Below are 27,724 nucleotides of genomic sequence, written 5' to 3' on the forward strand. Positions count from 1 at the left end.
TTAGCTCTGATTTTATCCCAGTCCACTATGACAGGTTTCCTTGCCTTATACTTAACTTCCACTGACTGGGTTTTTAACTATGAAGTCTCTATTGCCTTGTTAGGGGCCCCTAATACTTCATGGGAGACTCCCACAATATTGACTACTCGATGCCTGTTGAAATGGACTAGATAGATCTTTCTTCCCTTCCTTCCTTCTTTCTTTTCTTCCTTTCTTCCTTCTTTTTTTTTTTTTTTAATTACTTTGGTATTTGGACCACTTCCCAAACAATTTAGAACTTTAACTCAGGGTTAAATTCCACCAGCTCTACACCACTGCCATACCATCTCTGTTGTTAACCTATTTGCAAATTAAGAATCTCCTTTTCAGATTAATGGGAAGAAGTACAGCATACTGGTTGAGAGTGATTTTTACAATCAGTTTCCCTGTCTGAGAGCTAGCTTAGCTATATAAGAACTCAAATAAGTTTCTCATATACCTTGATTTCTTCATCTCCAAAATGAGGACAAAGACATTCACTGCTCACATGTGAATAATACGTAGATAAAACATACTACTATATCTAACAGATAATGAGAACTCAATAAATGTTAGCTGTTGCTACTTTTATGGTTCCCAATTATCCATCTATAGAATTATAGGTTACATTACTATCATTAGACCTATGCACAATGCTGAAGATCACCTGATCCCATATGTCTATTCTTTTCTGATCTGCTTTTATCCTTGGATGTCAATTCTTTTTTCCTAATGAATTTACAGTAAATGTGATCGCTTTCCCAAACAAAGAAAGTAATAAGAGGATTGAAAATTCTTTGCTTGCAGCTATTTTCTTTTCCTTTTAAACAGAAAGAGGACTATCATTCATTCAGCCTGAACCTGTTCATACTTCTCTCTATTTATGAGATGTTACTTTTATAACTACTCTGTCATCATGGCTTATCTGGAAGAACAGCTGGGGTTTAGCTTTCAGAGCGGATGATTTGAAAGTTATGCAAAATCAAGCCAAAATAGAGAAGGAGCTTTGAGAACTGGCCTGGTCCACTCCTACAAGGTCACTTAGATCTTCGACTCTGGATTTTTTATTTTATTTTTTAAGTGCCCCTTGGGAATTGAACCCAGGAGCACTTAACCACTGAGCCACATCCCCAGCCCTTTTTAATATTTTATTTAGAGACAGGTTCTCACTGAGTTGCTTAGGGCCTCGATAAATTGCTGAGGCTGGCTTTGAACTCACAGTCCTCCTGTCTCAGCCTCCCGAGTTGCTGGGATTACAGGCATGCACCACCGTGCCTGGCTTGACTCTGGATTGTTAAGCTGTGACCCAAGAAGTAGAATCTAAAGAAAGACATGTATGGACCTTTGCATCTCATGGCATAGTACAAAATACTTAATGAAATAGTTATAAAATAAATTCATTAAATAAGAATAAATAATGATAATAGCATTCATTTACATGATTCTGTTCTTATACAATATTTGTACCACTATTCATACATGTAACAATACCTTGGATTGATAAAGCCTTATAATATCACTACTTATTTCTGATATTTTAAGGCTTTATTAACAAAGAGAATTTCATGTGTGACACTTTCAGAATCAACAGGGCCAGAACTAGTGTGCATTTCCTGAGTGGAAAAAAAGGAGAAATAGAGAAAGTGATTTACTCCAAATTCAGTTGAGCAAGAATCTGGTTCCTAAACACCTAATACTTAGCTAAACTGCCTTTGGAAAAACAAACACTTGTTATTCATTCTTGAGAAAAGATACTTTAAACACACAGTTATTAAGGCTAGTTTTGAAACTGTGAACATCCTAACACTAATGGTCCAATTTGGAACACTGAAGCAGTCTACTTCCAAATTCAACTCACATTTTTATTTGCAGATGGATCTTTAGAATATATTCACCTTCAAACAAACAACAAATTCTCACCCAATTCCACAGATTTGGGCAGTTTTTCATTATACCAGCCCAATGCATCGACAAAAATTCTAAATCAGGTTAGGAAAAGTCATCATGTTTCTTTAAGCTTTAAAAGGGATGGGCCTACTAAGAGTTAGGTGGGGTTCTGGGAATGTGATATGATTTTCAATAACATTTCTCAAACTCAAATTTAGAAGTAATTTTGATCCTGTGCTCTCACAATTCCTGGTAAGTGTTGATTCACTGTAAGGGAGTGGCAGGTGAGGGCTTGAAGGAGGGCAGCAGCCCCTGCCAGATCTAACCCTGGTGCAGGAACACCAAATCATAAAAGACCCTGTGTTCCATTCCCAGGGCCGACCTCTGTCACTTCTTCCAGTATTTGCTTCTCCTCTCTTTGGTTTCACTCAGGGATTGATTACTCAAACTCATCTTGTGACCCACAGCCTATCAATTACCCTGCTGTTACTTCGCAGGAGTAAATCACAGAGAGTACCTTCGCAGCTGTTTAAAATTAACACTTCTTTCTTATCAGAAATGGCTCAACTCTTTTCCTGACATCAACACATTATGGAAAGTTCTGTACTGTAAATTCTTTGTCCTTCCTGACTCTGCCCTTTCAGGCCTGCATAAGGTCAGTGATAACAACAGATTTTCTGTCTGAGGAAACTGTGACTTCACAGTACACACAAAAATTCCCAGTACTCAACATGTTTGAAAGATGAGTCCAGGAGAATGAGTGTTTACCACTTAGGTGTATGTGTGTGTGTGTGTGTGTATGTGTGTGTGTGTATGTTTAATCTTAAATGTGGGGATGGCTACCACGTTACAAAGCATTCAGTCCATCCTGTGAATTTATAGTAACACGATGAGGACTTGGGCCACACAGGTGTTACTCCAGGATCTCTGTAGAAAAGACAAACAATTAAGCCCAGGATGTTTACACAAGACTTCATTTTCTCACAAACTTGTCCCCGTTTTCTCTAAATATTTAACTTAAAGTAGGTACCAAAGTAGCAACTCCATGACAGTATTAGTTAGATGTTGCAGGAGATCTGAATTGACACTGGATTAGCCCACCACCCCTGATTTTCTGCAATGAGTTCTTAATCCTATGTTAGCAGCTTATATTACTTGGCACCTTTTCAAATGTCTCCCCTCATTCCCTCCCTGTCGTTGTATACTTGGCAAGTGAAAGTGTATTTTATTATTTGTGTAAGAAAGAAGTAAGTAGGAAAAAATCTTTAAGGCATTCCAGAGCTAACAATGACTACCACCAATTGGGAGTAATTTTGTCAATCAAGGAGCCGGGCATGGTGATGCACCTCTGTAATCCCAGGGATTTGGGAGGCTGAGGCAGGAGGATCACAAGTTCAAAGTCAGCCAGAGCAACTTGGTGAGACCCTGTCTCAAAATTTTAAAAAATAAAAAATAAAAAAGTTTTGTTGGGATGGGGTTGTGGCTCAAGGGTAGAATGCTCACATAGCACGTGCAAGACCCTGGGTTCGATCCTCAGCACCACATAAAAATAAATAAAGTAAAGGTATTGGGTCCATCCACAACTAAAATAAATAAACAAATAAAATAAAATAAATAAATAAATATTTTTAAAAGTTTTGTCAATTCTCTCATTAGTATGAATAATATATTATCCACTGATTTCCTTTACGATCTATCAAAGATCACAAGCAAGTTAACTTTTAAAGAAAAAGATAAAGTTTTAAAATAATACCCCCAAAGTTAATATCATACCACTAGACCACAAACAAGCAATAGACTAGAACCTCATTGTGACAATAATGTCCTTGAAACCTAAAAATATCATATAAATAATTTTTCTTTACATAACAAAACTATAAAGAAGATGATGCTGATCCTGTCATTCCTTGTCTGTTTATTTTATTTTTTTAAAAGTGTTATTACAGAATTTTGTTAATGAACATTTTAAAACACTCATTATTTTTCTTTTTTATGTGTCTTAAGCAACTAAGACTATAGTGGATTATTTTTAAATCTATTTAATGATGGAAAAATACACAAGACTAGCTTCTTTTCTGCTCCAACCACACCCTGCCCAGCCTGTCCTGTCAAATGCCAGCTCACTCCTGTTGATGAGGCACAGGAGTGCACCACCAGCCCTGCTGTCCATCGCCACTCTGAGAACTGCCTGAAGGCAAGTTCTGTATGTTGCCTGTGTGTATCTCTAGACCTAACATAGTACTCAGCACATTCAGACACTCAAATATCACCTGATGTGACTGGAATTGGCATTCACTAGGGCCAGTTTAAGGGCCCTATCATTGCCCTGCCCTAGGTTGATAACCCCTGCCCAGCCATTGTTAAACCAGGTAGGATGTGAGGACTACCCACTTCCAGCCACACTGTAGGAATGAATGTGAGAGCAACCCTCCTCTCTTCCATCCTGCCTCCTTTTGCCCTCAATCACTAATGTCTGTAGGTACTGTGCAGAACAAAGTACCTTCTCGTATTCTGTTTTCATCTGGTCCTTACAACACCTCTTAAAGAGGTAAGGCAAACATACTACTCATTTAACAGATAAGGAATGAGAGGTTCAGTATGGTTAAAGAATGTGACCATGGGGCTGGGGATGTGGCTCAAGTGGTAGCACGCTCTTCTGGCATGCGTGCGGCCCGGGTTCGATCCTCAGTACCACATACAAACAAAGCTGTTGTGTCCGCCGAAAACTAAAAAAAAAAATAAATATTAAAAAAAAAAAAAAAAAAAAAAAAAAAAAAAGAATGTGACCAAGTTTCACACAAAGATAAAATGCTTTCTGTACAATCTTAGCATTGGGTCTGGACATGCTCCGGTGTGGAATCTTGAAACACTCCACTTCCAAATGTATCTCATATTCAGGATCTACCTGATTTTTCACTCTCTCTTTTATTATTGCTAGTATGTTTGCCTCTACCCCAATGCAATGATTTGCTTAATAAATAATATTTGTTAAATTTTTATAAAACAGTGCTGCTATAATCATGAAATAGAAGAAAACATGGATTCTCGAAAAAAAACATCAAGGCAGTATCTTTGGTAAGAAACTAATGCCTGCCAAATTACTAGGAAAATTGCTTCCTTAAATTAAAGAAAAACTAATTAAAATTATATTAGAAAGGAAAGACAATTGAAGTTCCTTTGGTCAATTGATATTTGACTTTTTCACAATAAAACAATTCTAACAGGAATTAAGATTTTGGGTGGCAAACCATGCAAGACAAGACTGGATTTGGGCTTATCTAAAAGCAAAGAGTACTTCTTCAACCATTTCTAAAATAGCATTGCAGAATCCAGTGCTTCAGACTATTTAAATTGATACCAGTATCTAAATTCTAGGCTGATAAACAAAGTTCTCAAAACTGCTGAAATTCACTCTGAAGAGCTAACAGAAAAAGTGGTCTAGAAAAAACTACAGAAAAAGCTTGCATCCAGATTTACTCTGTAATTTTTGTAAATCACATTTTTGGAAAGAGGTGGGAAGCAAGTAAATTCTAAAGATAGGCTTTTTCGTATGTAAAGTCAAGTGTCTTATTTCTAATTTAAGAAGAAAAGAGTAGCTTTTTCTTATATTAGATACTTTCAGTTCTCACCATTTAAGGTTAGCTGAACAAAATAGTCAATGTCGAGAAGTCAATGAAATTCAATTTGAAAAATCAAAATTAAAAAAAAATTGAGCTAAATGGGGGCTGTCAGACTGATGGGACTAATTCCAACTTGTACTGTTTCCCAAAAGAATCTCACTATTTTTGCTTTTAATGAGATAAAGATGGGGAAGGACTGATGCTCCAGCTGTGGGCAGAGATGTTACTCCCAAAGTCTATGTTTGGGCTATCAAACATTCAAATGAAGGAGAAAGCTACTCTGCCAAATAGAGGGAAAAGAATTTAAGGGAAGGCAGGTTATTGCAGTCAGGGTGCAAACGTGAAAGGGGAGATTGGTGGAAGATTTTGGGGGTGTTTTGTTTTGTTTTGCGATGCTGGGGATTGAACTCAGGGCCTCAGGCAAGTGCTTTACCACTGAGCCACTTCTCCAGTCCTGATCTTGTGTTTTGTAAGCAAAACCTGAAAAAAAATCATAAAGTGTTTGGTGGAGGTGTGCCCGATAGAAACCAGAAAAGGTGGAGCTTTACACTTGTACTGACATAGCAATTCAAGGTGACCTTCATTGGAAGAGGATAAGGCCTGGGAGTTGGTAGAAATTGTGGAAAGAGGCTGTCGTGGGCAAAAAAAATGGATTGGGAGGCCAGGTGCAGTGGTACACACCTGTAATCCCAGCGGCTAGGGACTCTGAGGCAGAAAGATTGTGAGTACCAACTCCCAGGACTTATCCTCTTCCAATCAAGGTCACCTTGAATTGCTATGTCAGTACAAGTATAAAACTCCACCTTTTCTGGTTTCTATTGGGCACACCTCCACCAAACACTTTATGAGTTTTTTGTGAGTTCAAAGTCAGCCTCAGCAACTTAGTGGGCCCTAAGCAACTCAGGGAGACCGTCTCTAAATAAAATTTAAAAAGGGCTGGGGATGCTCAGTGGTTAATTGCCCCCGGCTCAATCTCTTGTACCAAAAACAAATCCAAATTAATAATAATAATAGTAATAATGGATTGGAGTCCAAACTAAATATATGCTTTTTTTTTTTCTAAATGTGGAGAAAATTCCTGATGACATCTGGGTTACACAGCAAATGATCAGAGATAGCACAACAAATGTTAGAATAAATCAGTTTGTAAGTTCTACTTTTCTCCTAGTTCCACCCTTCCAAGCATGAAGATAATAATTATAATAATGGCATGATCTTTGAAGTCAGGCATATTTGGGGTCAAATCCTAACCCTGCTCTTTCCTAGCAGTGAGGCTTGAGCTAGTCACTAACTTTTCTGAGCCTCAGTTTCTTCATTCAACAATAATGGGATAATACCTACCTTGCAACACCTGGCATATAGAAAGTACTTAATAAATATCTGTCATATGTGCACATGTGTGACCAGGTTCTTAAAAAATATCAGCCATGGCTCCTATGTTGTTTTATTTTGTGATTACTTGCACTTACAGATAGGTTTTTAAAAATACTTAAAAAACATATTCCTCATTTCAGGCATTTTACTCAATGAAATTTGCAATGGCAATTAGCCAAGAGACACTTCTCAATTAATGTTATGTGCTATTACTTTTCAATTAATTTAACAGAATGCTGATAGGTTAGCCATATAAACAATGCTTTTTCTTAAAGAATCTATATTCATGTGTTTTTAAGAATCATAATGACTGCACCAGGCATGCTGGCCCAAACCCTGTAATCCCAGCGGTTTGGGAGGCTGCAGCAGGAGGATCGAGTTCAAAGCCAGCCTCAGCAAAAGTGAGGCACTAAGCAACTCAGTGAAACTCTGTCTCTAAATAATAGAAAATAGGGCTGGGGATGTGGTTCAAACAATAGCTGACTAATGCAGTCATAATAATAGTGACAACAAAGCTTCCCAAATCCAGTGACTTCCATAACAAACATGTATTCTCATGTTCACTGGTCTGTGTGTTGGCTGTGGTTTGGCTGATCTAGGCTGGACTGAATGAGGGGCTCTGCTTCAGGCTGCAGGCTGGGATCAGGTTTGCTCCACCTGTGTTCATTCTGGGACCCAAGCTGATGGGACAGCAGCCGCCCGGCAGAAGCTCTTCTCATTACAAAGTACCAGTGTACAAAACCCAAGCCAAACAATGCAAGCATATTTCAGACTTCAGGTTACATCCACGAACATTTCATTCATGAAAAGTAGCTCTCAGTGGAATGGGGCTGAACAATAATCCAAAAAGTATCTAAAAATGGATACTCAAATTTTAACTAGTTGGCAGTAATTACAATAAACTATATGTATCTCTTCTATTTTAACAGGGAATTAAATTCATAAAAATGAGTCTCTGTAAAGAAAAATCTTGTGGTAATTAGGGAGGAGATGTTAGGGAGATGAAGTACTAATTCTGATACTCTGAAATGAAAATTTCTAATGTTCCAATCACTTATGAAATGAAGTAAGTCAAGCTTCAGAAGTTCATTTATAATTATATAGGAAACAATTTCAAACATGTTTTATGTGTTTTCAGTCTGTCTCTTTATTCAAACTGCTGTCAAACCATCAAAAATAATTGATGCCATTATTAAAAATAGAAGACAACAAATCATTATTATTTTATGAGTCTTGTAGTTGAGTACACATGTGTCATTGAAAAAAATTCATAAGTATATTGGGGAAAACTCTTACACACCTCACTTAATTAAAAGGAACTACAAAATATACCAAGATTGATTTTTAAAGGAAAATAGAACATTGTCAACATAAGTGCTTGAAGTCTAAGCATTTTTAATAAATTTAAAATTTTAGGTTGAGAAAAAAACAATAAACACACACTTAGCCAAAAGAACACATGTCTGTTTTCAATCATTTTTTATAAAGCTTTTAAGAATAGAGAAATTATTTTAATTAAAAAAGATTATGCTTGGGTGTTAATATGATAACATTTATTTTCTGTCTCTGCATATGGAATTTCTCACATAATTGTCTTGGATTATTGAACTTTTCATGTGTCTTATCATCTGCTTGCAGACCCCAATGACTTTAAGTATAAATTCCATATCTGAGATACACATTCCAGGTTGCCTATCCAAAATTCAATTTCTCTCTTTCCTAAGAAAAAAATCCCAATTTTGCTTGGATGGAAAGCGCCCAGTTAAAAAAATAGTCATCTTCTAAACTTCTTTATAGAGATATGAACGTAAGTTTATCTGTAGAGACCTCCAGAAAAGCTACTGTTTTGGTAATAAAGAGGGACAGAAATGTAAATGTGGTGCCTGATGGTGGTATAGGATCTCAAGGACAAAAGTTACATGTTAAGCACAGGAAAGAAAGAAACCTTAGGACTCTGATGACAACATAATACCACTGTACCAGCCCCTACCTTCTACTTGTTTTTATATGGGAATGAGAAAAAAACAAAGAGCCTCCTGTTTGGTTAAGACACCTGGATTGGATTTCCATTTTATATACAGCAAAATGTTATCCTAAATGATACATCTTAATATTATTTTTATGAAATTTTTAAAATTGTTTTTTCGTTGTAGATGGACACAATACCTCTATTTTACTTATTTATTTTTATGTGGTGCTGAGGATTGAACCCGGGGGCTCCACCATGGAGGCAAGCGCTCTACCACAGAGCTACAAGCCCAGCCCCGAATAAAAATTTTAATCACCAACTGTTCCATGTTCTATTCCTATACACAGAAGATACAAAAGTAATACATATGATCTGTGCTCTCCAAAAGTTATCAACTGAAGAAAAATATGCAAAATTATTAATGCAAGTTGAATTGTAATTTATTTAATAAGAATTTACTGAACATATGTCTATACATGCAACACACCAGCAGATCATAATGGAATGAATTTAAAAATCAATGACAAGATAAAAAACAGAAACACTCTAACACCTAGAGATTAAATAATACTCTTTTGAATGATAAATGGATAGCAGAAGAAATCAGGAGAAAAATTTTAAAAATTCTTAGAAACCAATAAGAATAGCGATATAATATATCAAAATCTCTGGGACAGAGTTCTAACAGGAAAGTTTATAGTACTGGGTTCTTACATAAAATGGAAAGATATCAAATAAATAATCCCACATTATACCACTAGGTCCTAGAAAAAGAACAAACTAACACCAAAATCAGTAAAAGACAGAAATAATCAAAATCAGAGCTAAGCTTAATGAAATTGAGCATAAAAGAACAATACAAAGGATCAATAAAACAAAGAGTTTATTCTTTGAGAGGATAAACAAGATTGATAAACGCTTAGCCAAACTAATCAAAGAAAGAGAAAAAACCCAAATAAAAAAATTAAAAATGAAAAAGGAAATATTATGGGAGACACTACTGAAATCCAGAAGATTATTAGAAACTATTTTGAAAATTTATACTCCAATAAACTGGAAAATCTATAAGATATTGACATACCACCTATCCAAATTGAACCATGAGGATATAAAAAACTTAAACAGATTATTATCAAGTAATGAAAGTGAAAAAGATATGAAATGTTTTCTAATAAAGAAAAGTGAGGACCAGACAGATTCTCAGGTGAATTCCAACAGACCTTTAAAGAAGAGCTAATGCCAATCCTTGTCAAATTATTCCAAGAAAGAGAAACAAAGAGAACGTTTCCAAATTCACTCTGTGAAGCCAGTATTACCCTGATACCAAAATCAGACAAAGCCACATCAAGAAAAAAAAAATTCAGGTCAATATCCTTGACGAAAATAAATGCAAAACTTCTTAATAAAATATTGGCAAATTGAATTAAAAACACATTAAGAAGATACTGCATGATCAAGTGGGTTTCATCCTAGGGATGCAAGGTTGGTTTAACACATGCAAATCAACAGATGGAATTCATCACATAGAATTAAGGTCAAGAATCACATGGTTATCTTAATAGATGCAGAAAAAGCATTTGCCAGCACCCATTCATGTTTAAAACACTAAAGAATTCAGGGATAAAAGGAACTTACCTCAACGTTGTAAAGATTACATATAACAAACCCAAGGCCAACATCATACTGAATGGAGAAAAACAAAGTGTTTCCTCTTAAAACAAGAACAAGGCAAAGATGTCCACTCTCACTATTCCTATTCAACATAATCCTTGAAACTTGAAACTCTAGCCAGAGTCATCAAGTAAGAGAAAGAAATAAAAGGGATGTAAATAGGAAAAGAAGAAGTCAAATTATCTGTTTGCTGATGACATGATCTTAGACCCAAAACTCTACCAGAAGACTTTTAGAGCTGATAAACAAATTTAGTGAAGTAGCAGAATACAAGATCAAAATACATAAATCAATTACTTTCCTATACTCCAATAACAAATTTGCTAAAAATGATCAGGAAAACTATCCCAATCCCAATAACCTTAAAAAAAAAAATACTTGCGAATCAATCTAACAAAGAAGGTGAAATACGTCTACAATAAAAACTATTAAAACACTGAAGAAAGAAATTGAAGACTTTAGAAGATAGAAAGAACTCCCATGTTCTTGAATACGCAGAATTAACAATGTCAAATGGCCATACCACCAAAAGTGTTATACAGCATTAATCCAATCCCCATTGAAATACCAGTGACATTCTTCACAGGACTAGAAAAAAAGAAGCCAGGCCCAGTGGTGCATGCCTGTAATCCCAGCAGCTCAGGAGGCTAAGGAAGGAGGATCTAGAGTTCAACGTTGCTTCAGCAACTTAGCAAGGCCCTAAGCAACTAAGCAAGTCCCTGTCTCTAAATAAACTATAAAAAAGGGCTGGGGATATGGGTCAGGTGTTAAGCATCCCTCGGTTCAATCCCCAGTGCCAAAAAAAAAAGAAAAAAGAAAGAAAGAAAAGAAAAAAAAGAAAACGTAGAAAAAAACAGTTCTAAAAATTCATTAGAAGAATAAGAGACACAGAATAGCCAAAGCAATCCTGAGCAAAAAGAGCAATGGTGGAGACTTCACAATACCAGACCTCAAATTATGCTACAGAGCTATAGTAACAAAAACAGCATGGTATTGGCACCAAAACTGACATGAAGATCAATAGAATAGAAGACAAAGAGACAAATCCACATAGATACAGGCATCTGATATTCGACAAAGGTGCCAAAACATATACTGACAGGTGCCAAAACATATACTGACAAAAGGACAGCCTTTTTAACAAATGGTGCTGGGGAAACTGGACATCCACAAATAGAAGAATAAAATTTTATCTCTATCTCTCATGATGCACCGAAGTCAACTCAAAGTGGATCAAAGACCTAGGAATTACACCACAAACTCTGTAACTGCTAGAAGAAAATGTAGGCTCAACACTCCAACATATTGGCACAGGCACCAACTTTCTTAACAAAACTCTTAATGTGCAAGAAATAAAAATTAGACTAAGTGGGATGGCATAAAAGAGGACCCTATAGAATGGGAGAAGATCTCTGCCACCTGATCCTCAGGGGATCAATATCCAGAATATGCAAAGAACTCAAAAAACTTAACACACACACAACAAATAACCCAATTAGTAAATGGGTAAAAGGACTAAACAGACATTTCTCAAAAGAAGAAATACAAACGGCCAATAAATAAGTGAAAAAATGTTCATCTCTAGAAATCAGGGAAATGCAAATCAAAACTACATTGAGATTTCATCTCACTCCAGTCAGAATGTCAATTATCAAGAATACAAATAATAATAAATGCTGGTGAGAATGGGGGGGAAGGTATATATATATATATACACACACACACATAGTTGGTAAGACTGCAAATCAATGCAACCACTCTGGAAAGCAGTATTGAGATTCCTCAAAAAATTAGGAATGGAACCATCATCTGACCCAGTTATCCCAGTCCTTGGTATATGTCCAAAAGATCTAAAATTAACACACTATAGGGATATAGCCACATCAAGATGTATAACAGCACATTTCACAATAGCCAAGCTCTGGAACCATCCTAGGTGCCCGTCAATAGATGCATAGATAAAGAAAATACTGTAGATATACACAATGGAGTATTACTCAGCAATAAAGAAGAATGAAATTATGGCCTTTGCTGGTAAATGGAAGGAACTGAAGACCATCATGCTAAGTGATATAAGACAGATCCAGGAAGTCAAAGATTGAATATATTCTCTGATATGAAGAAGCTAGACCAAAATAGGGGGAGAAGAAGAGAAAGAAAAAAGAAAAAGAAAAGGGAGGAAGGGAGATTCCATGAAAATAGAAGGGAGATCAGTAGAGTAGTGGAAGGGGATGACAGGAAAGGATGAAGGTCAGGTAAAGGGAATATCTGCGTAATGCATAAGACCTAAGTTTCCTATGGACAAATATGAATCCACCACAGTGGATTTTACCCTCATGTATATTCACAAGGCATTAATTTAAAAAAAACTATAAATGAGAAATCAGCACAGCAGATGTCAGGGAACAGAGAGAGGGAGGAGGAAGGAAAGAAGACGTACTGGAGACTGAGTTAGAGCAAATTATATTCCATGCTTGTCTAATTATGTCAAAATGAACCCCAACGTTATGTATAACTAAAATAATTATTTTCACATATAAAATGTATAACCTAAGTATTATGGGGTGCTTCTAGTTTTCTAAGACATTATATTCCTACTTAAATATTTACATAACATTGTTCAATTAAAGGTGTGAATGAATATATGCCAAAACATGATTAGCAGCGATCTAGAGATGGTATTATAACGGGCATTTTTCTTTTTATTTATGATTATAGACAACTGAAATTTTCTTCTCTGCATAAACTTTTAATTTTGTACAGGAATATATTCTTTCTGTCAAAATGAAATAAACCTACAAAAATGTGTTTGGCTACTGTGCAGCTGCAGATTACACAACTATTTTGTAAAAAGAAATTTGCTGACCCATCGCAGAACTGACTAATGGGGAGTTCACAGTAGCTCCTCTGTTTCACATCTTTGTTGCCTGGGTCACATGGAATAAGCTATGTGTGAAAATTCAGAAATAAAGTTATTTGCTTTTATTCTTTAGTTCTATCACCCCTATTTTGATGCTGAGAGCTGGGAAACAGATAGGGAAGATTGCAAGACAGACCACTACAAATGATCATTTCATGGTTCTTCCAGCCCCAGTAAAGTATAGGGAAATCTCAGTCTGTTGTGCAGGACAAAGGAAAGTCTGAGGTCCTAGGATGACAGGTGAACCTCAACTAAAATTGAAAAGCAAAACAAAGTACAAATCCATACACAATTTGATATGTGATCTATGATGACTGTTTCCTGCAATGTAACAGGCACACTGGTTATCCAAAGATCACGCTCATCATTAGTACATTAGGCAAAGGAAAAACAAATTTTCCAAAAGATTTTTTCTGCATCTCCAAAAGTAAATAAAACCTGAGGCAATGAGATCTATAGAACAAAGTCTCCAGCTTCAAATGGGAAACAATCCAAATTTGCCTCTGTAAAAAACAAAGCAAAAACTAATACCATTATACTATAAGTAACCTATATTCATTCATTCTTCATCTGTTTATTCTTTTATTTAGCTACAATAAGCACTTTTTATGTGCAAAACACTGCAGCAAGCAATAGCTGGAATTTGCAATCATCTCTGATCTAATGCAAACACATTATGCTCCTGATCTGATTGAAATTCTGCCCCTAATAATTTATTCTGCTAGAAATAAATTGGGGGGAGAGAAAAAAAAGCAGAGTTCCTGACATCACGAAAAGTATAGGTTTTCTCTATTTGAATTTTCAAGCACTGATTGTGTCCTATACTGATTGTCAATTAGGATAGAAATAATGAATCTTAAAGTTGCATAATAAAGCAGGGACAGTAATGCAATACATGGAGGTATTTCAAACACAGATCAATCAGGAAAACTTTGGTGAGTCCATTGCTATTCTTTGTGTTCCAATAACATGTAATCAGTAATACATGAAAATTTGAACAACATAACTCTCAAAGTAAAATAAAATAGAAATTATATACTCAAACATAAAACTGACAATATTGACCATAACCAGGATAGAAAAGACACCAAATCTGAACTGAGCTTCTCAATTATTCTTTCAGCCAAGCTAAGTAGGTTAGATCAGAGTGATGAGCAGATCAGATCAATAAATCAAAAATTTACAGCATTGCATTAAAGTTTCTCTCCTAAAGCCAAGGACATATCAAAAGTATATGTATTTCATATGTCAGGCTCACAGCAGAGCTAACATCTTTATAGTTCTTATACTTTAATAGAATTTAGAATTGTAAAACTATCTAAAAGATTAGAGAGACAGAAATTTAGATTTGGAGATTGAAGTCTTTTTTTCACCATCAGGAAACTGTTGGGTTTCTATGTTGGCAGCATTTCTCAAACTAAGGTGTATAAATCTGTTATAAAGCTTTTCAAGCCCGGTGCAGTAGCACATGCCTATAATCCCAGCAATTCAGCAGGCTGAGATAGGAGGGTCGTGAGTTCAAAGCCAGCTTTAGCAATGCCGAGGCGCTAAGCAACTCAGTGAGACCCTGTCTCTAAATAAGATACAAAATAGAGCTGGGGATGTGGCTCAGTGGTTGAGTGCCCCCTGAGTTCAATCCCCGGTACCAAAAGAAGAAGAAGAAGAAGAAGAAAAAAGCTCTTAAAATTCTTGATGATATTTTTAAAATTACTTTTGTTTTAATTTTTGTGATAATCTAAAAACTTTAAAGTCAGTCTACATCTTTGGATGGACCCCATGATATTTTTGTGCAGAAGTTTGTATATACCATTGAGTTTATGTCAATTGACATCATGAAAAGGTGTATGATTGAAAAGCCCCAAAGTCCAAATAAGCAGAAAGTGGAAGGAAGAACCAGTGTCATCTTTGTCTACCTGAGTTCTATCAATGTATTGGAAATAAGCAAAAAAGTACACAAAAAAGAATTTTCTATTCCTGATCCTAGCAGCAACTGTATTTGTTTAATAACACCTGTTTAACAAAGCTGTTGATTAGGCTGGCTTTACCTTCAAGTGGTGATGCTTTAGAGAGTTTCAGTGGAATACCTCTTTAATGTGCTATTCCAGGAGTACTCCAGTGGAATTTGGTTAAAGATGAGGCCTAATTAACCTAACTTCCAATCAGAAACTTAAAGGCATTAATATTGTCTTGAATAACATGCGAGTGGGCATTTGTTGGATAAATATTATCAAAACTCAAAAAGAGAAACAGATGATCCAAAGAACAAGACTTAGAATGGACATCTTTCTACTATAACTCCCCCAAATCAACAACTGTTTTAGCCAAGTACCCATGCTAGTAAATCAATGTGGATTGAGCTGAATTACAGTGCTGTTCATTTGAATTGTGATGGCTTTGTAGTTTTATTTATATTTAATTTGAAAATTTGCTTTAGTTTTATGTTGTTTAGATTAACATATCTAATCATAAAATTATACGTAGTTTGATGTTTGTGCATATGAAGTAACATAATAAGCAGTGTAAGTAAATTATAATAAAAATAACTTCAGTCAACACTAGAATTCCATAGGAATTTTATTTTTCTTCAAGAGCATGTGATGCATTCCCTAACTCAGGAAGCCTTGCTATGTTGCCTGCATTAGTTTTATCAAGGATTTAAGAGAAATGGAGCACAGAACCATGGTTCTCTGTTGGCTTAAACTGTATTTCTTGATTTCACAGTAAGTTTCTCTGTGTCCTTGCTTTACTTGCCAAATTCACAGACCAAAGTAGCAGGTACAGGGTGGAGATGGCCAGAGTGGAAGGACACCATCAGGAAAAAGGATCCTTTTTGAAGCATTATACTCAAATGTACTTGCTTTCATTTTTGTCTCAAGCTAAACTGTTTCTGAAGAGACAGAATGGCGTCAATGCCTGTCACCACTGGGAGGCTTAATATAAATGTTTGTCAAACGAAGGAATGAACCTTGCCAGGTCATTTTCTCAACTCATGTTATTCTAGTTCAGTTCAAAGAAAAGGCATTGGAACAATATCTTAATATTATTTTAACTGTATAAAAATACTCTATAAGAAATGTGCACAATCTATTGTTAAGAATCTATATCCTTGGAGACTAAACCTTTAGAGGAAACTCTGAATGATAACAAATAGTTCTAGGATGGTATGAATAGTATATTCAAATTTTCTAGGGAAAATAAAATGAGGAATCTTTTGTACCCTTTCCATAAAAATCATAAAACAATGGATATACCAACCCAAAACAAGAGTCAAAAAGCCAATATTAAATTGAAATAAGCACCACATTGAAAAAAAAAAAAGCAGTGTTACTTTGCTTAAAATACTTAAATATTAAAAAATGCATGGCAAATGTTTTTTTAAAATCTAATAGTTCAAAAAAATGAAAACATTCCGTACTTCCTCCCCCTCCCAATATCATATTTTAAGAAAACATTTTTTTTTCAGTTTCTGGGTGGTACTAACCTAAAAGCCAGCAAACATTCCAAGCTTCATTCTTAAGAACTGATGAAATACATCTGCAAAAATAAACAGTTTGAAAAAGCTGAGCATGCCAAAAAAAAAAAGGTAAGAGTGAAAAAGCATTTTTATCATTTCTCATTACTTTTCTTTAATAAAAGAGAAACAGAGTAAAATTTCTAAAAAAAAAAAAATGTGGGGAATTACCCCTGTGAACAAAACTGCACATAGACACACACACAATTCCAGAATAGGGTGTGAGGACATAATTTGACAAATGGCTAATCCCATGAAATTTGATTTGAGACATAGAATATTGCTCAATATTACATGTAAATAAGAATTTTCCTTCTTACTTTTCTCTGTAACTGGGATCTATGCTGAGCCCTGAAAAAAAAAAAAAAAAAAACCACTCCCCTTTCTTCCAAAGTCTAAACACAATTTCTTATCAGCAGGCTGTCTAATGAGTTAAGTCAATCACTAAGCCACTATTTCAATTTGTGCTCCTGCAGCAAGGAGTCATTGGAATTAAGAAAATCATTTCTGTTGTATCCTGCTATTCTGGACAAAAACTAATTTCCTGCCCAACCATGGGGGTCACATGATGCCATGTTAATGGAAAGTCATGGAGAGATCAAACTCCTGACGATGAAAAGAAACACACATAATAAACTTCCATTTACCATTTGAAGGAAGTTTGCTTCAGCATACTATAATAACCCTACAAAAGAAATATATAGCTGAAGTCATAAAGTGAAAAAAAGAAATGCATGATAATATGTTATTAACATCAGGATCAGAACTGAACAAACCAGTGAGAAAAAGAAAGAGAAAGGGAAAGAGAAAAACCCCATTAGGATTATAGAAAGAAAAACAACTAAAAAGATTAATTGAACTGTAGAAGACCAAGTTTTTGAGACAAAAGAAAAAAAATTAACGGGTGAGTAACTAGAAGATTCCCAACTGGATTGTGTGGGTCAGAGGAAAAGCAAGCTTAACATTTCCTTGAGCTGGAGGCATGCACAAACCACATGAGGACCATAACCAGAGATACCCTTTATGGATCTGTGTGAGGTCCTGGAACATTCTGTGTTGTAACAATTTTAAGATTGCAGAAACTACACAGAAGAGCCAGCTGATTAGTCTCTCTTGTCTGCATTTCAGCCACTATTCTAAGTATGCATTTGAAACTGCCCAATATTGAACTTGAAAGCTAAGTTTCAAAGAACAAACTAGAACAATACTAGTACCAAAAATCGATTAAAAATGTTATGAAAAAAATCCAACCCATAGGAATTATGGTTCATGGTTTATGTTCCATTCATTCAACTTTGGAATACTAAGATATAACTTGGCATCTTTATTACTGAGGAGTTGTAGAAACCACTGAGTTCAAGTTAACCAAAACCTAGCTACCATTAGCTTTCATTTGATTCATGACTACACTGACAAAATGTATGCAAGTGATGATAAATTTTATATGTTAATTTGGTGGTACTCAACTGTTTGGTTTTACTGTAGTCTAGATATTTCTATAAAGGCATTTTTTAGATGTAATTAACATTTATAATCAGTTGGTATGAAGAAAAGTAAATAGTCTTCATAATAGTAAGGAATCAGGCAATCAATCGAAGACCACGGGGCAAAGACTGAAGCTTCTGAGAGAAGGAATTCTGCCTCTGGATGGCAACATAGAAATTTCACCTGATTTTCCTGCCTTTAGACTCAAGACAGCAACATAAAATCTTATCTGGCATTCTAGGTTTCCAACCTGCTCTTTGACTTTCAACTTGCCAATCCCCACAATCACACAAACAATTAAAATCTCTCTTCATACGTATATAAACACATGTGTGAATGAGTATGCATAAAATATGTATATATACACACTCATACACATGCATATACACACATGCTACTATTGGTTCTGCTTCCCTGGAGAATACTGATTAAGAATGATATTGACCAAATTATATTTGTTAAATTGTGTGCATGTACAAATATGTAATAATAAAACCCACTATCATGTATAATTATAATGTGCCAATAAAAATGGAAACGAATAAAAATTTTAAAAATATTTTAAAAGAGAACTGTGATTAATACAATGTCTAAGATCACAACAAAAATTAAACTTATTGCATTTATCCTAACACTGTAAAAATTTTATAACTTCAGAAAAAAAATGGCTGCTGTCAAATTTTACGAATTTTCAAACTACATAAAGAACCTATGTGAAACAATATGGATAGAACCTATGTATGTTTCCTATATGGTTTATAGGTTTCATTACATATATTAAGAGTTTAAAACAGATTGCACCCCCTACAGGGGAACATTCAGTCTGCATTTTTAAATTATTGGAGCAAGTGAATTTTATTTGTGCTACGATAATTGAAACCACCACAAAGAGGATTAGATGGAACTAAAATGAAATTGGTTGACACACGGGCCCCAGGGAAACAAAAAGAGACACAAATGCCATGTAGAGTTTATAAAATGGTAATAGGCCCTGGGTATAAATAAAGGCTATCATTTGTGAAAACTTTGAATCTTAAAGTCTGTCAAAGCATGGAGGACAAATTATTTGTTTCCTTTTTTGTGGGGGGGGGGTTGGAGAGGTACTGGGGATTGAACTCAGTGGTCAACCACTGAGCCACATACCCAGCCCTTTTTTAATTTTATTTTATTAAGAGACAGGGTCTCACTGAGTTGCTTAGGGCTTTACTAAGTTACTGAGGCTGACTTTGAGCTTGTGATCCTCCTGCCTCAGTCTCCCAAGCTGCTAGGATTACAGGCATGCACTACAGTGACCGGTTTTTTTCAAAGTGCCTTTTAAAATTCATTAGATTTGAATCGAGTGTAATAGAAATATCTTTTGCTACAGGGGTTTCCATCCTCATATCAAATCAAGTAGACTTTAAGCTAAAGTCAATCAAAAGAGATAAAGAAGGACACTACATACTACTCAAGGGAACCATACACCAACAAGACTTAACAATTATAAATATATATGCCTCAAACAATGGAGCATCTATGTTCATCAAACAACTCAGGTTCAAAAGTCAAATAGATCACAACACAATAATTTTGGGTGGCTTTAACATACCTCTTTCATCACAAGATAGATCTTCCAAACAAAAGCTGAACAAAGAATCTATAGAACTCAATAATAAAATCAATAACTTAGACTTAACTGATATATGTAGAATATTTCATTCTTCAACTAGAGAATACACCTTTCTTCTCAGCAGCACATGGATTCTTCTCTAAAATAGACTATATATTATATTACACCACAAAGCAACTCTTAGCAAATATAAAAAAGTAGAGATACTACCCTGCATTCCATCAGAACATAATGCAATGAAATTAGGAATCAATGATAAAATAAGAAATAAAAGCTACTCCAACACCTGGAAACTAAATAATATGCTACTGAATGAACAATGGGTTGCAGAAGACATCAAAGAGGAGATTAAAAAAAATTAGAGGTGAATGAGAACACAGATACTACATATTGAAATCTCTGGGACACTATGAAGGCAGTTCTAAGAGGAAAGTTCATTGCATGGAGTTCATTCCTTAAAAGAAGAAAAAGTCAACAAATAAATGACTTAACATTACCTCTTAAAGCCCTAGAAAAAGAAGAACAAATCTATACCAAAAGCAGTAGAAGACAGGAAATAATTAAAATCAGAGCTGAAATCAATGAAATTGAAACAAAAGAAACAATTGAAAAAATTGACAGAACAAAAAGTTGATTCTTGGAAAAAATAAATAAAATTTATAGACCCTTAGCCATGCTAACGAAGAGGAAAGAGAAAACACAAATTACTAACATATGTGATGAAAAAGGAAATATCATGACAGACACTACAGAAACACAGAAGATAATTAAAAATTATTTTGAAAACTTGTACTCCAATAAAATAGAAAAAAAGATCAAAGACATTGACAAATTTCTAGAGTCATATAATTTGCCCAAATTGAATCAGCATGATATACACAATTTAAACAGATCTATTTCAAGTGATAAAATAGAAAATGCCATCAGAAGTCTACCAACCAAGAAAAGCCCAGAACTGGATGGGTACACAGCTGAGTTCTATAAGACCTTTAAAGAAGAACTAATACCAATACTCTCCAATTTATTTCAGGAAATAGAAAAAGAGGGAGCACTTCCAAACTCATTCTACGAGGCCAATATCACCCTGATTCCAAAACCAGAAAAAGACACATCAAAGAAAGAAAACTTCAGACCAATATCTCTAATGAACATAGATGCAAAAATTCTCAATAAAATTTTGGCAAATCGAATACAGAAATATATCAAGTGGTATTCATCCCAGAGATGCAAGGATGGTTCAACATAAGGAAATCAATAAATGTAATTCATCACATCAATAGACTTAAAGATAAGAATCATATGATCATCTAATAGATGCAGAAAAAGCATTTGACAAAATACAGCACCCCTTTATGTTCAAAACATTAGAAAAACTAGGGATAACAGAAACATATCTCAACATTGTAAAGGCTACCTACAATAAGCCTCAGGCCAACATCATTCTAAATGGAGAAAAATTGAAGGCATTCCCTCTAAAAACTGGAATAAGACAGGGATGCCCTCTTTCACCATTTCTATTCAACATAGTTCTTGAAACACTTGCCAGAGCAATTAGACAGAAATTAAAGGGATATGTATAGAAAAGGAGAACTTAATTTAGCACTATTTGCTGATGATATGATTCTATACCTAGAAGACCAAAAAACTCCACCAGAAAACTTCTAGAACTAGTAAATAAATTAAGCAAAGTAGCAGGATATAAAATCAACACCCATAAATCAAAGGCATTTCTGAATATCAGTGACAAATCCTCTGAGAAGGAAATGAGGAAAACTACCCCATTCATAATAACCTCAAAAGAAAAAAAAAGAAAAAAAAAAGATACCTAGGAATCAACTTAACGAAAGAGGTGAAAACTACAGAAGTTCTGAAAACTACAAAACCCTAAAGAAAGAAATCAAAGAAAGCCTTAGAAGATGGAAAGATCTACCTTGCTCTTGGGTAGGCAGAATTAATATTATCAAAATGACCATACTACCAAAAGCACTATACAGATTTAATGTAATTCCGATCAAAATCCCAATGACATTCCTCACAGAAATAGAAAAAGCAATCATAAAATTCATCTGGAAAAATAAGAGATCCAGAATAGCTAAAGCAATCCTTAGCAGGAAGAGTGAAGCAGGTGGCATTGCTATACCAGATCTTGAACTATACTACAGAGCAATAGTAACAAAAACAGCATGGTATTGGCACCAAAACAGACTGGTAGACCAATGGTACAGAAGAGAGAACACAGAGACTAACCCACAAAATTATAATTATCTTATATTAGACAAAGTTGCCAAAAATATGCACTGGAGAAAAGAGCATCTTCAACAAATGGTGCTGGGAAAACTGGAAATCCATATGCAATAAAATGAAATTAAACCCTTATCTCTCACCATGCACAAAACTTAACTCAAAATGGATCAAGGACTTAGGAATTAAACAAGAGACTCTGCATCTAATAGAAGAAAAAGTAGGCCCTAATCTTCATCATGTGGGATTAAACCCCAACTTCCTTAATAAGACTCCTATAGCATAAGATTTAAAATCAAAAATCAATAAATGGAATGGACTCAAACTAAAAAGTTTCTTCTCAGCAAAAGAAACAATCTGTGAGGTGAATAGAGAGCCTACATCCTGGGATCAAATATTTACCCCTCACACATCAGATAGAGTACTAATGTCTAGGGTATATAAAGAACTCAAAAAGCTAAGTACTGAAAAAACAAATAACCTAATCAATAAATGGGCCAAGGACCTGAAGAGACTTCTTAGAAGATGATACACAGTCAATCAACAAATATATTTTTAAAAGTTCATCATCACTAGCAATTAGAGAAATGCAAATCAAAACTATAATATTTCATCTCACTCCAGTCAGAATGGCAGCTATTATGAAGACAAACAACAATAAGTGTTGGTGAGGATGCGGGGAAAAAAGGCACACTCATACATTGCTGGTGGGACTGCAAACTGGTGCAGCCAATATGGAAAGCAGTATGGAGATTCCTTTGAAAACTGGGAACAGAAACACCGTTTAACCCAGCTCTCCCTCTCCTTGGTCTATACCCAAAAGACATAAAGACAGCATATTATTGGGACACAGCCACAACAATGTTTATAGCAGCACAATTCACAATAGATAAACTGTGGAACCAACCTAGATGCCCTTCAATAGATGAATGGATAAAAAAAAATGTGGCATATATACACAATGGGACAAAAGAACAAACAAAAAATAAAATGTTTAAGGGAATACACACAAAGAATAGCTACAAAAACTCATGGGGGGAAGGTAGAGATGCCTAAAAGAAACCAAAATCTGTAGCTTAAGTTTCAACAGAGGAAGTGAAATAAGTGGTTAGCACTGTAAACCAAACAAGTAAACTGAGAGATGAAAGAAATAAACTATCATATCACAAAACAAGAATTACAAAGAAATATAAAGCACTGGTGAAAATACAAGAGGTGTGGAGGACAGATTCAATATGCAAATGCCAGGATTTCCAGAAAGAGAACACAGTAGAGGCAATGATCAAACACCAAACTCTGAAGTGAAGGAAAAACATTGAGTTTTCAGATCAAAGGACCACAAAAAAATGTCAGGCAGATGTAATGGGGGGTCAGGAGTGGGGGCCAGGGAGAGACATCTTCTTGACCTACCATGGTGAAGTATAGCTTGAAGACAGGAGGAAAAGTGTACTTGAAAAAATTAAATGTTCTCATATTTGCATTTAAATTTGGGATTGTATACTATACAGATGAATTGTAAAAGTCACACTAATAATTTTAAACTTTAATTATCTTTTCTTAAAATGGCATTAGACAGCAAATTAAAACAAACAATGACAAGTTGATAGGAAGATTGTGACAAGTTGAAAGGAAGAAAAGGAAAAGCTTTCTATTTTAGTATCTTTAATGGCACTCTCCCCCGACCCCCACCTTTTGAACAGAGGTCCTCCATTTCCATCTGCACTGAGCCCCACACATGATGTCACTGGCCCTGCCAGAACCAGTAGGACAGGCTCCTTCCTAACTGTCTCCTGGCTCCCTCTTTCCCAGCCCACCTCCTTTCTCTACGCAGCCACAGTGCTCTTTTTAAATCCTCAGTAGATCCTGTGAACCCTGCTTAAAACCCTTCAATGAACAGACAACAGAACCCAGAACAAAATGTGAACTTCTGGCCCAAGGCCTGAACCTTCCCATCCAAACCTCTACCTGGACCTCCTCTTTCTCACAACCCTCCACTCCACCGGCCTTCTAATGGTTCCTAAAGAAATGTGTTCCTGACCCAGGGTCTTTGCTCAGCTAAACCCTCTGTCTAGAATTATTTTACCCCAGATCTTTGTTCTGCAGGCTCCTTCTTGCCATTTGGGTCTCAGCTCACAGATCACCTTGTAGGAAGGCCTTCCATGACCACCTCATCTAAAGCAGGGGGTGTCCTAAACCCCTCTGTCATACAGCCTTTGCCTTACCTTCTCAGAACTGTCACTGCTATCAGATAATAATTTATTATTTCTTGATTAATTAATTGGTTCTCAAGACTACAAGCTCTTCAAAAATTTGATCTGTGTATATGGCTCACCACTTTTATCAATAAATGGCAGGGGGAAGCCAATGCCCTTGGGGGTATCTAATGGGGGCTGGGAGTCTATGGATAAGTTCCCCAGCTTCTTCCTGACCTAGCAAGTGCGGGAGGGAAATCATACTGGGATGCATTTTTCATGGTTCCTCAGAGACAGTACCCCTGGGGCCTCTGTGGTAATCAGCTCCCAGTTCAATATCAACTGTGTTGGCTTTTCTTCCTGTTTCATTCTCCTCTCATTCTGCTTCCCGGGATCACCACCCAAACTGCCCATTCCCAAGACTAAACCTGTAAGCCTCACTTTCCTCATCTGTCAGATGTAAGTTCTCACTATGGTGTCCAGCACACAGTAAAAATTCAACCAATGCTACTTTGTTCATAACCCCAAGGTCCAGTTGACACTTAGTTAAACTATGTTGGTATACTTTTACCAACAGACAATTCCAATGAATATCAGGCTATTGTCTAGCATAGTGGCTCTCAACTAGGAATAATTTTGTTCCCCTGGAAACATGTGGCGATGTGTGGAGATAATTTTTGTGACCACACTGGTGGAAGTAAGAGATGTTGCTAAGCTAGTTGTGGTGGCACACACACACCTGTAATCCCAGCGACTCAGGAGGCTAAAGCAGGAAGATTACAAGTTAGAGGCCAACCTCAACAATTCAGCAAGACCCTATCTCAAAATAAAAAATAAAAAAAAACAGCTGGAGTTGTGGCTTAGTGGCAAAGCACCTCTGGGTTCAATCAAAAAAAAAAAAAAGAAAGAAAGAAAGAAAAAGAAAAAGAAAAGAAAGAGAGAGATGTTGCTTTATAAATATCCTACATTGCTCAGGATAAGCCTGATGACACATATTATCCAACCTTAAATGTCAACAGTACCAAGGTTGAGAAACCCTGTGTAGAACAATATCCTGATTATGATATGAGCTTCATAAATATTTATTTAATGTAATTCATCAAACCTTTAAAACTTTTTAAAAAATCACACCAGAAGAAGAAAATTCAGTTTTGGCTGAATGACTGTTCATACTGAATGCCAGAATGGAGCCATATAAATCATATCTCCATGGTTCATTTTGAAAAAAGGAAAGATCTTAAACGTAGGATAAATAGCAAGTCACACCAGCCATATTGCAACTGTAAGGTGAGCTGGAGAACGGAGTCTGGGATCCCTGTGAGTAGAGACTGTCATACCATCCATGATCTGCCTATCTCCAGACTTCTCAAGAGCAAAACAAACCTCGGTGGGTTCAGTTAGTAATTACTTTGGTTTTCTGTGACATAAAGTTAAATCTATTCCTAACACTTGCTTACTTTTACAAACCTCAGTCATAAAAGATAACTATATGTCAAAGGAGATATATAAAATATAATTTCTCAGTTAATTATGGCAAACAAAGAAGTCTAAGAACCTGAGATCTGTGGATTAGTCTGAACCTGGTCTATGGCTGGTGCTATACTGTGCACTACACTCAGCCTCCCTTACAAAAGCAGCATTTTTAGTTAAAGGAACTAATAAGGCTAACAGAAGAGAAAAACCAACTTATAGGCAGATGCACACCATGTTCTGTGAAGTTAAAACACTGTTGCTAAAATTTATACTAAAAAGAAAAGAGTTAAACAGTTCAGCCACTGCATTTTGGGGATCCCTATTCTGATCTAGATTGGGGTAGCCCCCAAAACAAGCCAAGGCACCTGACATGGTTCTCACCCTATTTCTATTTCCACTTGAATATTCATTATCAGAAAACAAAACACTAGTTTTCACTACTGATGCCAACTCTGAATATACACACTTTTAGTAATATCACAATCACAGCAGATCATTTATTGGGTAGCATTTTTATAAGTTACAAAGGTTTATAAAAGAAGATAATTCATTCCTAATCTAAACAGTTTTCATATCTAATTAGGCTTATCAAACATTACATTTACAAGGAAATTAATTACAAATTGCAAAGCAACAGAAAAAGAAAAGTTAGCAGAATTTCTAAGTAAACTAAATTGAAAAAAAGAACAAAATTAAATGCTAATAACAGTCTATGAAGATGCTGGTACTTGCTGCTCAATAGATATAATACACAGTCTGCTCATTTAGTATCATAATAATTTGGACTTCCTGATAAAAGAAAAAATTGGTAAGCACATTCACAATTGGAATAGCATGCCTCATGTTTGAAAAAACTGGATCAAGCCAAAGCTTTAACTGGATAAAAGTGTGCAGTTAACTTTTCTTTTCCAATTATTGATGTCCTACTTTTTGTAGAATTGACAAAAACCAATTACACAGTGTTCCCAAAAGAAAATGTTGTACTCCTGTGACCTTGGAAACAGACCTCGCTTCCAACTACTAGAAGGGTCTAAGTGGTAGAAATGCTTTGGAGAAAGAAATGACAAATCAATCACTTTACCAAGTCCTTCCACTAAGAATGAATGCAGTAGGTCCTCGCATAAGGAGATATCTTTCTAGAAGTGTTGAGCATCTACCATTTTGTTTCTCTGTGGTTTCCAATTTGTGGTTCTAGAGAAATAACTCATTACTTTTAAATTTGTAAATCTGTAAATGTAGTATGCTCAAAATGTAATAACAAAATCTTTACATGGTTTAACGAGGATCATTTAGCATTAAAATTAAAAACAGTTTTATTTTCATATAACAGTTCATATAAAAACTATATATATATTTTTTTCATATAAAACTATTCATATAAACTTATTATTTCACTATAATAAGACTAAACTATAAAATTAAATTTTCAAAGGATGAAATTTTAAATGTTCAAGCTTATTTAAATAATTTTATTTAGATTTTTGCTATTCATTAACCATAATTTATAATATCTTTGAATAGTAATGATTATTTCAAATATTTTCAAGGATAAACATTTCTTTTTTTTAAGAGAGAGAGAGAGAGAATTTTTCAATATATATTTTTTTTTTTAGTTCTTGGTGGACACAACATCTTTATTTTATTTTTATGTGGTGCTGAGGATTGAACCCAGCGCCCCGCGCATGCCAGGCGAGCACGTTACCGCTTGAGCCACATCCCCAGCCCCAAGGATAAACATTTCTCTATCAAATTTC

The 27,724-nt window shown here is 35.3% G+C and overlaps 1 protein-coding gene across 7 annotated transcripts in view; it reads right to left on the reverse strand.

Moving 5' to 3' along the window:
* Acyp2 (acylphosphatase 2) overlaps positions 1–27,724 on the reverse strand; it is a 155,179-nt gene that overhangs the window by 66,633 nt on the left and 60,822 nt on the right. For 2 of the 7 annotated variants that reach the window (XM_048804349.1, XM_048804346.1), the window contains one exon: positions 16,941–16,993. The exons of the other annotated variants lie outside the window; for them this stretch is intronic. In XM_048804349.1, coding sequence (XP_048660306.1) covers positions 16,941–16,993 — 53 coding nt within the window. The remainder of the gene's footprint in view (positions 1–16,940; positions 16,994–27,724) is intronic. 7 annotated transcript variants of the gene reach the window in all.

Source organism: Marmota marmota, unplaced genomic scaffold, assembly GCF_001458135.2.
Source record: "Marmota marmota marmota unplaced genomic scaffold, marMar, whole genome shotgun sequence".
In the NCBI taxonomy this organism is placed as follows: domain Eukaryota; kingdom Metazoa; phylum Chordata; class Mammalia; order Rodentia; family Sciuridae; genus Marmota; species Marmota marmota.